This window comes from Corvus kubaryi, unplaced genomic scaffold (genome assembly GCF_017639235.1).
Source record: "Corvus kubaryi isolate FWS band 111438036 unplaced genomic scaffold, C.kubaryi_AGA036_p1.0 37334, whole genome shotgun sequence".
Lineage (NCBI taxonomy): Eukaryota > Metazoa > Chordata > Aves > Passeriformes > Corvidae > Corvus > Corvus kubaryi.
Window position 1 is genome coordinate 24,891,954 of NW_024581108.1, and position 12,344 is coordinate 24,904,297.

The 12,344-nt window shown below is 56.6% G+C and overlaps 1 protein-coding gene across 9 annotated transcripts in view; it reads left to right on the forward strand.

The window, feature by feature from the left end:
• Positions 1 to 7,294, forward strand: part of PDE4B (phosphodiesterase 4B) — a 175,771-nt gene extending 168,477 nt beyond the window's left edge. For all 9 annotated transcript variants that reach the window (XM_042030923.1, XM_042030924.1, XM_042030922.1 and 6 more), the window contains 4 exons: positions 434 to 588; positions 680 to 802; positions 2,200 to 2,382; positions 5,261 to 7,294. In XM_042030923.1, coding sequence (XP_041886857.1) covers positions 434 to 588; positions 680 to 802; positions 2,200 to 2,382; positions 5,261 to 5,626 — 827 coding nt within the window. In that variant the 3' untranslated portion in view covers positions 5,627 to 7,294. The remainder of the gene's footprint in view (positions 1 to 433; positions 589 to 679; positions 803 to 2,199; positions 2,383 to 5,260) is intronic.
• Positions 7,295 to 12,344: the final 5,050 nt, after the last annotated feature.

Here is a 12,344-nt window from a genome sequence, read left to right on the forward strand (position 1 = left end):
CTGGCAACCAGAAAGCCAAATAACCGGGCTTCATGTTGTGTTCTGCCACAGGCTGAGCACGGATCTGGACTCCAAAACATGGGGATTGTCGTGTTTTGGGAAGGGTTTTTGCAGGATTCTGTTGTCAGTGATTTGTGACTGAGCATTATTTTGTCACTAGGACTGAGCAAAGGCTGGTTAAGTGCTGGGGTTGGCACTCATGGAGCTAAAAAGAATCCCAGAATCCCAAAATCATCTAGTGTCCCATGGGCAGGGACACTTTCCACTACCCCAGGTTGCTCCAAACCCCATCCACCCTGGCCTTGGACGCTTCCAGGGATGGGGAAGGGAAACTTTCCCCCATTAAAACATTTCAGTGGCCAGGACAAGTGCTGGCTGTTGGAAATCCCACATTTCCCAGGCTGGAGTCCCACGTTTGGTGTTCCTTCCCCAGATTCCGAGCTGGCCCTGATGTACAACGACGAATCCGTGCTGGAGAACCACCACCTTGCAGTGGGCTTCAAACTGCTCCAGGAGGAGCACTGTGACATCTTCCAGAACCTGACCAAGAAGCAGCGCCAGACCCTCAGGAAGATGGTGATTGACATGGTATGGCCACTCCCTGAGCCTCTTCTTTACCAAAAATGCTCATTTTTGTGGATTCCCCTCCTGAAATCCTGTTTTTGCTCCTTCTGGAAAGGTGTTGGCCACTGATATGTCCAAGCACATGAGTCTGTTGGCTGATCTGAAGACTATGGTGGAAACGAAGAAGGTGACCAGTTCAGGAGTTCTCCTTCTGGACAACTACACAGACAGAATACAGGTGAGGCAGCCAAATTCCCTGGATTTGGGGTGTTTTGGTCAGGGTGAGGAAGCCACACTCCTGGGTTTTTTACTGTGGCTTTTGAATTGATGCTATAGAGAAATTCTCAGCTGTCATTTTCTTCTGCACTAAAAGAAGCACAAGGTGGTCCCATATTTTTTAGGGGAAGGGAATTAGGGTTTTTTTTTAACACCTGGAGCATGGAACTGCAAACCTGGCACGTTCTGAGGTCAGTTTTTGAGGGCTCCTAAATTTCCCTGCTGCTTTCTCCCTTTTGTTTTTCCTGTTGCAACAGGAGAATTCCCATATCTGAAGCAACTCAGAGGGAGCTGGAATTACTGATGTACAGGCTGTTCCCTAAATAATTCAACCTTTGATTAGCAGAAATGACCAGGAAATGCTGGAACAGGGATGTGTAGTGAGCAGGACAAGATACATCCTGCTCTGCTCTCCACTTTGATGACCAGCTTCTTAAGGCCAGGCTCCTGGGAAAACTCTTTAAATCTTTATTTCAGACACTCTGTTGCTGCCTAAATCCTTGTGGCTGCTTAGTCAGGCCCCTTCCATGTGTGTGTGGAAGGGATATTACTCATTCCATAAAGTGGGAGCGCTTAACCTCTTTCCCCGAGAGCGTGGAAGTGGGTTTTGAATGGTGGGAAGCAGCTGGATTCCCAACCAAACCTGTGTGATATCATTGACACTTCCACAACTGCCCCAGGTGTGAGGCTTGAGTTGTGTGAGCACCAGAGAGCACGTCTGGACCTGGGGCTGTGGCAGCTGAGCTCATCCCTGGAGATGGAATCACACAATTCCAGACTGGTCTGGGTTGGGAGTGACTTTAAACTCATCTCATCCCACCCCAACACCTTCCACTGTCCCAGCCCCATCCAGCCTGGCCTTGGGCACTGCCAGGGATCCAGGGGCAGCCACAGCTGCTCTGGGAATTCCATCCCAGCCCCTCCCCACCCTCCCAGGGAACAATTCCTTCCCAAGATCCCATCCAGCCCTGCCCTCTGGCACTGGGAAGCCATTCCCTGTGTCCTGTCCCTCCATGCCTTGTCCCCAGTCCCTCTGCAGCTCTCCTGGAGCCCCTTCAGGCCCTGCCAGGGGCTCGGAGCTCTCCCTGGAACCTTCTCCTCTCCAGGTGAGCACTCTCAGCTCTCCCAGCCTGGCTCCAGAGCAGAGGGGCTCCAGCCCTGCAGCAGCTCCGGGGCCTCCTCTGGGCTTGCTCCAGCAGTTCCATGTCTTTAACCATGAGTACCATGGAATATTTTTGATATTTTTATGGTCTGTTTCATAACCAGAGACTCCTCTGGTGCGATGTTCCGCAGATACAGCTTGAAACCCTCCTGGTTTTGCGGCTGATCTGCTGAGTTTCCTGGTGGATGTAATTGCAGGTTCTCCGGAATATGGTGCATTGTGCAGACCTGAGTAACCCCACAAAGTCCCTGGAGCTGTACCGGCAGTGGACGGACAGGATCATGGAGGAGTTCTTCCAGCAGGGAGACAAGGAGCGGGAGAGAGGCATGGAAATCAGCCCCATGTGTGACAAGCACACGGCCTCCGTGGAGAAATCCCAGGTAATTGGCCCTGAGCTGCTGCTTTTCCTGCCTCAGCTTGGGACTTGAAAGCAGAGACAGAATTCTGCTGCTTTTGCAGCACAATTAGGAGAGGAGCCAGCAGTTCAGAGCGTGGGTTCAGATCCACCCTGACACCCAGCTGTGCCTGGGGCTCTCACAGGCTGGAGAGGCTCTCCCAGCTCCTCTCATCCCCCTCAGCCTCTCCTCATTCCCTGCTTGTGTCCCAGTTTCCAGAGGGAGCTGGGTCCTTTTGTTCCCCAGGCTGGAAAAGGGCAGTTGTGCTCTGCCCACCCTCTGCCAGGCCTGTCCTGCCCTCACACCCTCCTAACCCCTGCCAGCCCCACTGACCTGCAGGGCTGGGAGCTTCTCCTTGCTGAGATCCACCTCAGGACCCTGGAAAATCCTGGATGTCACTCATTATCCAGGACAATTGTGCAGTGCATGTATCCAGTTGAATTAGAGGCCTTTGGAGCTGCCCTGTGCAGGGTGAATCCCAGAAATACTCATTTGTGTCCATCCAAACCTTAAAACGAGCTGGATTTGCCCCTTTTTTGGGATGAACTGGCTCATCCCTAGTTCTGATTCATAAAATGGTTTCGAGGTCAGATTTTGTTCTGACCTGTGTAGCACAGGCCATAAAATTTCACCCGGATAGTCTGGAATGAAACCAGGAATTTACGTTTGTCCAAACAGATTCCAGCCTTTATATAACGCTGTCTTGGATGTTGTTTTTGCATGACTCCAGCAAGTCATCACTGAGGTTTTTCAGCTTGAACAAGTAACAAAATTGATGATAATTATTTCCAAATGTCCTCTTGGGCTCAGCCAAGTGGTTTCAAAATTATTCACCCAAGCGCGTGGTGATTTTGTTGGAAAAGTCTGATTCCTTAACCTACCAAGAAACGAATCCTCCAGCCAGGCTCGCCTGTGTGCTCCACACGAGAGCTCCAATTCATTCTTTGCTCCACATCTGCACTTCCCAGAGGCTTCCAAATGGCATTTTTGCCGTGCAAAAAGATGGGAATTGCACAAAATGGCCATCATGGAATGGCACGGGAGAAAGGGAGGTGGTGTGTCCGTGCTGGAGGGATTTTGCAAATATTTCATAGCTTGAGATGTCCCCTCTTTACATGCAAATATTTTAGGATCAGTGCTGAGCCGTGTGGCCAATTATTCCAGGATTTGGGATGTTTTGAAAGGAACAGTGACCTGAAACAACGATTTTAAAGAAACAGTGATTAATGAGCGCTGATTTTTATCCACGGGTGCCGTGGAGCCCTGGAGCATTTTGGGTTCCAACCATCCCAAACCCTTTTTTTCCCCACTTTCCCCCTGTGCAGCAGGAACTTTTCATCACCTTTTTGCTGGAGCTGCCTCCCCAGCCCGTTCCAATTGGATGGTCACGGTGCTATTGACATCCTGTTGTGTCTGAGGGAGCCGGCTGTGATTCCAAAGCAAACATCTGCACGCTGAGCCCGGCTCCTGGGAGAGCCATTTCCCTGCTCCACACAAAGCCATCCAGCAGGGCAGGGAGCAGGGAAAGGCTCTGCCAAGACGGAAGAATTCCAATCCCCTTTATGGCCGTTCCGCCGGCTCCATCCTGGACATGGTTCCTCCCTGAGTCAGGAGGAGGAGGAGGAGGAGGAGGGCTGAGCTCAGCGGAAGGGCTGACGGAGCAGCGCATCCCTCACTCTTTCCACCGCTGCAACGTCACTCCAGGGGGCCAGGCAGCGGCTCCCGCCCGCCCTGGGCCGGGGCAGGATTCCCGGGATGAGCACACTGCCTCTCCGTAGAGCCACAGAGGCTGCTTGGCACAGGGCAGGAGGAAAACGGGAATGCTGAAAGTGCAGGATCGTGGGGCAGCTCCCAACAGGGACAAACTGCACCCCGCAGCAAAATACACCCAAAGCTTGAAGTTCAGCCCGTAAAGGCTGCTCCCCTTGGGAGCACTGGGCTATTCCCAGCTGCCAGCCACGTGGCAACCCTGGGATGAGGCCATAAATGCACCGGCCTTGTCCCCAGTTCCCCGGGAATTCTGAGAGGAGCAGACTCTCTCAATGCTGAGAGTCCCATCCAGGTCCAGCTCCATGGCAGGGACACCTCCCACTGTCCCGGGCTGCTCCCAGCCCCAATGTCCAGCCTGGCCTTGGGCACTGCCAGGGATCCAGGGGCAGCCACAGCTGCTCTGGGAATTCCATCCCAGCCCCTCCCCACCCTCCCAGGGAACAATTCCTTCCCAATCTCCCATCCATCCCTGCCCTCTGGCACTGGGAAGCCATTCCCTGGGTCCTGTCCCTCCATGCCTTGTCCCCAGTCCCTCTGCAGCTCTCCTGGAGCCCCTTCAGGCCCTGCCAGGGGCTCGGAGCTCTCCCTGGAGCCTTCTCCTCTCCAGGTGAGCACCCCCAGCTCTGCCAGCCTGGCTCCAGCGCCGAGGGGCTCCAGCCCTGGAGCAGCTCCAGGGCCTCCTCTGGATTCTCTCCAGCAGCTCCACATCCCTGTGCTGTTGGCCCCTGGGCTGGAGCAGCTCTGCAGGTGGAGTCTCACCTGGGCGGGGCAGAGGGGCAGAATTCCCCCTCTCCTTTCCTGCTGCCCACGCTGGGGATCAGCCCAGGGCTCCATGTGCTGAGTTTCCTGCTGGCTCCAGCTTTTAGTGAAACTTCCATCCAAGGTTTGGTTTTGGACAAGACGTCAGCCCAACCCAAAGCTGTGGGTGGGTGCAGCTCTGGGTGTCAGATGATTGTGTCTGCGTTAGGCTGTGCTGGTTTGGGGACTTGCTCCTGGTATTTTGCTTGTAAAATTAATGCAATATGAACTTTTCACACATCCACCTTTTCCTGGTTATTCCCTTGCCCTGAGGGTGTGTCCCTTTGTTTTCCAGGTGGGATTCATTGACTACATCGTCCATCCGCTCTGGGAGACGTGGGCTGACCTGGTGCAGCCCGACGCCCAGGACATCCTGGACACTCTGGAGGACAACAGGAACTGGTACCAGAGCATGATACCTCAGAGCCCATCCCCTCCCCTGGAGGAGCGGGGCCAGGACTGCCAGGGCCTGATGGAGAAGTTCCAGTTCGAACTGACGCTGGAGGAGGAGGATTCGGACGGGCCGGAGAAGGACGGCGAGAGCCTCGGCTACTTCAGCAATACAGAGACGCTCTGCATGGCCCAGCCAGGGCAGGAGGAGCCCCAGAGGGAGGCAACCATCGAAATTGTGACAGAAGACACATCTCCTGTGGACACATAATGGCCCGGCCCTGCGGGAGTGGCTTTTAAACACTTGCGGAGCTCTTGCAAGCGGCCTCCGACAGCCTCTTAGGCCGGGTCTGAGGCCTCTGCCACGGGGGTGACAGATCCTCCAGCTACTTGAGATTGGAGTCAGGGTTACAGATGGGGTAGGGAATGATTGCTCAGGAAATGCACGGGTGATTGGCGTTGTGGTTTGAGCCTTGTCAGCCAAGAGCATCGCGGTGTCCTGGAGCTGGCTTGGGTCGGGCCTGAGGTGGCGGTGACACACAACTGAGAGATTTTATACTGTTAGCTCTGGAGTTTATACCGGTTAGACTGATAGAAACTACTGATCAAAACTCATATCCAACCTGTCCACCCGACCACCTGTCTGCAGACCTGTGTGCCTTCTTTGTAAACACTTTCATGTCTTTTCAAGAGTCTTTCAGTCCAACACACGGAGTTTGGTAGTTCAAAAGCGACACAAAGTGTTTCAGAATTGACGGCTCCTTTTTGGATTCTTCCTGTTACCAGAAGCAGTCTTCCTTTTTTTCCATGGGCAATACCTGTCACTTTATTGCAGTTAATCACTTTGACAGACTAAACAGAAGGGGAAACCCTCTGCTTTGCATTACTGCACCTTTAACGTGTTCTCAATCCCCCCGGTGACCCACTGGGAGTCACTTGGTGCCGCTGTGCACCGTTCCCTCGCTAGGAACAGCAGGATTTTTTCCACCCCGGGGTTTGGGTTTGTGGGGAGCAGGACAGAGGGCAGGTTTTTTTCCCTGGCACAGCTCAGTCCATCCCTGAGTAAGCGAGGCAAGGCAGCGTGTGACACGCCTTCCCCCTCGGCAGCTCCCTGGAATTTGCACGCTCGGATATTTGTGTTTCTCTGGCCTCTTGTCCACGTTCCCTAGGTTTAGGTCCACCATCCTCCTCCTCCTCCTGCACTGCCTCGAGCTCTACCACCTCCATTACTGTTTATAACAGTGTATTTATTACCTACTGTACATACTGTAATGTTTTGTAAGTTATTAATTTATATGAATTAGCATCGCCTGTCGGCGGCGATGTTAATGGGGTAGAAAACTCGGAATAAGAGTTGCCTTTTTTTCTTGTAACCTTTTGTATTGCATAAAGTCCAAGAACCTGAACATAGCTGAAGAGACAGACACAACCCAGGAAGGGCATTCGGGTGGCAGCCGCCCGTGGGGAGGGAACACTGCATCCCAGGGCAGCAAATTTGGGAATTTGCCGGGAACGCAGAGAGCGGGAACCGAACAAAGAACTCCCCACGCCCGGGCCGGCTTTTCAATGTCACAATGTTCCAATTTCTGAACAACCCAATGTGAATCTCTATGACAAAAAAAAATGTGAACTGATGTAATAATTGTGCTGTGAAACTTCCTCTGACAAAGCTTGTCCGGCATCGTGAGCGGTGTCAATCTCAGTTTGTAAAATACGTTTCAAGCTTTTTGGTCCAACTCGTGACTGATTAGTTCATGACAATAGCACAGTTGTGCATGATCAATGGGTTTGTTTGTCTGTTGAACACTGCATTGTTCCAGGTGGTTATTTTATTGTTCCCCAGAGTTTCACACGATGTATGTTATAGTATTCTATATTGTGTTCAGATGCATTCTTAAGAGATTTTTATATGAAGTGAATAAATGAAAGCATGACCCAGCCTGCGGCTCCTCGGGAGGCTTTTGTCACCAGTGCTCAGGGGACAGAAAATGGGACCCTCCAAACCCAGAACCCTCCCCTGGCCGAATCTCAGAACCGTGCTGCAGCCCAAAACCCAGAACCTCGCACAGCTGAAACCCAGAACCCTCCTGTGGCCAAAACCCAGAACGCTTCTGTGGCCAAAATGCAAAACCCTCCAATAGCTGAAATCCAGAACCCCCCTTTGGCCAAAATCCAGAACCTCCTATAGCTGAAATCCAGAACCCTCCTGGAGCCGAAACCCCAAACCCTCCCGTGGCCAAAACCCAGAACCTCCTGTAGCCCAGCCCCAGAGCCTCCCGTGGCCAACCCCAGAACCTCCTGTAGCCCAGCCCCAGAGCCTCCCGTGGCCAACCCCAGAGCCTCCCGTGGCCAAGCCCGGAGCGTCCCGCGGCCCGTTCCCGGTGGCCCCAGCGGAGCCGCTCCCTGGGCACGGGCACAGGAGCGCTCCCGGGGCCCCGGGCACCGTCCGTGGCGTGGCTGGGACCTCGTCCTTCCTGCGGGGCCGTGGCAGCGCAGGCGACAGGAAGGCGAGCGCAGACAGGAAGCGGTGGCCGCGCACGGCCCGGCCCGCGGGAGCTTTCATGTCCCGGCCTGACCCAAAACAAGCGACTTTCCAGTAAAAAACATCCTGTGCCAGGGCAGGAGCTGCAGGAGAGCGGGGCCGCTGCGCCGCCCTCGCCGCGGGTGACACCGGCGCTGTTCCCTGTGGGGCTCCACAGGCGTTCCCTGGATTCGCTGGCTCCGAAGGGAAGCCACAGGAACAAGTGTGGGTCTCATCCCACGCCCGCCCTCCCGCCCAGCATCCATGGGAGCAGCGCCTGCCAGGCCACCTTCCAGCACATCCCTCCTGTCCCAGCAGAAGGGGCTTCAGCCAGCGGATCCTGGGGGATTCTCCCAGCTCCTGGCCAGGGTTTGAACCCCTGGAACTCTTTGGTGAAAATTCCTTGGTGGAAACTCCTTGGAAGGGCCAGTAGTGATTTGTCTTTCCCAGTGGATTGATGGAATCCCAGACTGGTCTGGGTTGGGAGGGACCTCAAAGCCCATCCAGCACCACCCCTGCCATGGCAGGGACACCTCCCACTGTCCCTGGATGCTCCAAGCCCCAGTGTCCAGCCTGGCCTTGGGCACTGCCAGGGATCCAGGGGCAGCCCCAGCTGCTCTGGGCACCCTGTGCCAGGGCCTGCCCACCCTCCCAGGGAACAATTCCTTCCTAATTTCCAATCCAAATATCTCCTCTTTTGGCTTAAACCATCCCCCCCATTCAGCCCAAACTCATCCTTTCCACGTCCCTGTGCTGTGGCAGCTGCATCCTGCCCGTGGCTCCGGGGATGTGCAGGGATGGGAAGGGGGCTATTGGGATGGGAAAGGAGTTACTGGGATGGGAAAGGAGTTACTGGGATGGGAAAGGAGTCATTGGGATGGGAAAGCACCGGCACCTCCGGGGGGGACGCACCAAACCAGGAGAGAGCAGCAGCGCTGGGGCTGCAGGGGAAGCACCCACCCTGTGACAGGGGCAGGCGGGTGCCAGGGTGGGTGCCCGGGTGCGGGGGTGCCCTCCCCTCCAGCCCTCGCTGGCTTCATTCCTGTCCCTTCCCTGACCTAGTTCTGCCAGGCAGCTTCCTCGGGATCGCAGGCACGCGGCGGCGCAGCTCCGGAGCCGGGAAGAGCCGCCTTTCCCTGCCCCTTCCCCGCAGCAGCAGCAGGGAAAATGTTCCAGCGGCCACTGCACGGCAAATCCAACCCGGACCCTTCTGTTTCCCCTCCAGTTTTAGGGTGGAAATCCCAGTTCAGGTGCTGGGAGGTTCGCTGGCTCAGTGTCCTCGTTCCTCAGGGGATGAGGATTCCCCGTGGCTCTGCTTCGCCATCCTCACAGCCAGAGCTCCCGTGGGATTCGCCCGGATTCCTTCGGCATCGGAAGGTGTCAGATGGAGCAGGGACGTGCTGCTTCCTTCTTGCTGTGGAGCGGAGCTGCTCCCCCTCCCTGGTGGTCCCCCAGTCACTTCCAGTGACTCCCAGCAGCTCCTGGTGAGGGACCCCAGCTCGGGGTCTGCAGCTCCGGGGACAGGGACGCTCAGGGATGCACGCGGATCTGTCTCTCTGTGCTGCCAGCATTAACCATGGATGTCACCCAGAGCCCCTGGGTGACAGCTGGCCTTGTCCCCGAGGACATAATTTCCCACTGAGGCCATGGAGCTGGGATTTCAGGGGGATTTCCACCAGCCATGAACCCACCCAGGGCATCAATCCCGGGGATAAGCAGTGGGAGCAGATCCAGCCCTTCCCAGGGCGTGGGGACAAGGGTCCCACAGAGCCCCTGCCAGGAAACTTCTGACCCGGAGGTCAGCGTTGTTCACAGAAACTGTGATGCAGAGAAATAAAATTATCAACCAGCCCTGCTGCTTTTTCCCAGCTCAGCCTGCTCTCCTGGGGGTGCAGCCAGATTTCCATGTCCTTTTCCCCCCAATCCATGGGAATTAGGGACGAGCGTGGATGTTCCCACCTGCCCAGGGATGTGTGACAGAGCCAGAACAAGGGACAAGGGACAGGACAAAATGGCTTCAAGCGGCACAAGGGGAGGTTTAGGTTGGATATTTGGGAACATTTCTTCATGGAAAGGGTGGCCAGGCATTGGCACAGCTGCCCAGGGCAGGGGTGGAGTCCCCATCCCTGGAGGGATTTAAAAGCCGTGTGGATGTGACACTTGGGGACACGGGGCAGTGGTGGCCTCAGAGGGCTTTTCCACCCTCAGTGATTGCAATTTCTCTGTCCCTGGTCCACAGCCCCGTGTCCCTCTGTTTGGGATGGAACATTCCCAGGTCTAATCCAGCCATGAGGATCTGCAGAGCGCCGGGAGCTCCGTGCCAGCCGAGGGCATTTGGGTGCCACTGGGGCAGAGTTCACCTGGAAGTCCCGCAGATGAGAAAAGAGAAGTGAAAATGGGAAGCACCGACAGCTCTGCAGTCAAAAACAGGAAGGAGCCGGGGCAGGCGCACAGGGCCCAGATTTTATCAGAGCTGGAGCGGGGCCGAGGGCTCCCGGCGGCAGCAGCTTCCATGGGAAGGGGAGATGGGACCCCAGTCTGGCAGAGGGAACACCAGCGGCACACGGGGGTGGCCAGGAAGGACAGGGAAGGTTTTGGCCCCGCTGATGGGGTTTAAGAAGGGTTTAGGAGTTTCAACTCTCCCAAATGTCCCTTTTGGGGTGGCACAAAACCCCCATCCCTGCGAATTCCCATTCCCAAGGTCTCCCTGTCCCCCAGAGCTCCCCGTCCCCAAGCCCTGCTCTCGCTGCCCAGTTTCCTGCCCTGCTGAGGTATTTCTGCCACCCTGGTGTGCCACCGTCCCCACCTCTGTCACTGCGGTGCTGGGGACGCGGGGCACAGCAGAGCTCTGCCCGCATGAGTGCGGGCTGGGCCCGGGGGGGACGGCGGCACCAGGTGTGCACGGGGTGCCTGCACATCTGTCCGGCCCCGTCCCGTCCCTGCACATCTGTCCGGCCCCGTCCCGTCCCTGCACAGCTGCACAGCTCCATCTGCTGAGCTCCCGGCGCCGCGCAGGGCACGGGACGCTCCAGAGCCGGGAAGTGCCCCGGGAATGGGGAATGTCCGCTCTGGGGACACGGCAGGGACACGCGGGGCCGGGACGTGCCCTGCAGGGCGGCACAGCTGGATCCCCGCACAGCTGGATCCCCGCAGAGGCTCCAGGGCTGCACTGGGATCCCTCTGCCTTTGCTGCCCCAGATGTTTCCCAGCACTGCCCCCCACGTCTCTCCCCTCCCCATCCCGTTTCTTTTTTGTGAATAACTTAATTTTAAGGAGAATTAAATATTCGTTGTAGGCACTGGTCTGAGCAGACAGGCCCAAAGATGATCAAGGTGATTCCGAGAGGTACCTTAAATTTTAATGGAAGACCCCACTGACGTTTCCGAGGTTCTGGATTATGACGGGGCGGGATTTAATTCTCTTTATTTCATTACTCAGCTGCTAAATTTTACCTAAAGGAGGCAGAAGCTCCGTTCCAGTACCAGGAGTGAAAAACCACGGGAATGGTCTGGGCAGGTGGGTAAACTCCTGCAGCACTGACCCCCCAGCCCGGCTCGGGGGCACGGGGGGGTGGATCCACTCCCCTCCTAAAGCACATTCCGGGCTGATGCTCCCAGGGATCAAATCCAAAGTGGGCTCAGTATTTAGGATGAGGCACGTGGTGTGAGGCGGGGGTGCTGGCTGCAGCCCCCCGGGCCTGCACGAGGGCTTTGCCAGCGTTCCTGAATCCCTTCTAGCCCAAAAAAGTAATGATGACTCAATTATCGGTGTTCTGGAGCATCCCGGGGCAGCCGCACCTCGTCCCCATCGCGGGGTGGTGCTGAGGTGCTGCTGATGAACCTGATTAGTCCTGATTAGTCCCTGCTTATCAGGGCTGAGGGTGGGGGCCGGGAGGAGCTCCTGGTGCAGGGGAGGAAGAGCAGCAGCAGAGGGAGGTGGGACGGGGTGCGCAGGGATGTTCCTTTGGGATTTGGGGGCTGCTGGTGAAGGGGTGTTCCCGGGCGTGGCTGCAGTGGGATTTGTGGGGATGTGGAGCAGGAATCCGGCGGCGCTGCCGGGAGCAGCTCCCAGGGGGGTGTGGGACCTTCTTCCTTTGTGCCCCGGGCACGGCCCGGTCACCTCCGGTCCCGGGGAAGCCCTTAAATGAGGCAGCGCTGGCCCCGGGGCTGTTAAATCCTCCCGAGCGTCCCCACCCCGCCTGTGCCCTGGGGACGCCCGGCTGCCACCCGGCAGAGGGGCCCTGCTCGCCAAAATGTGAGGTTTGGTGGCCCTGAGCAGAGCTGCTGGCACGTGGGGTGCCACCCTCCCTGCCCCGTGCCCTGCCCGCTGCTCGGTCCCACAAATGCTCGGGTTTAGGGAATCCCTGCCCAGCCCCAACCCAGGGACAGGACACAGGGAATGGTTCCCACTGCCGGAGGGCAGGGCTGGATGGGAGATTGGGAAGGAATTGTTCCCGGGAGGGTGGGCA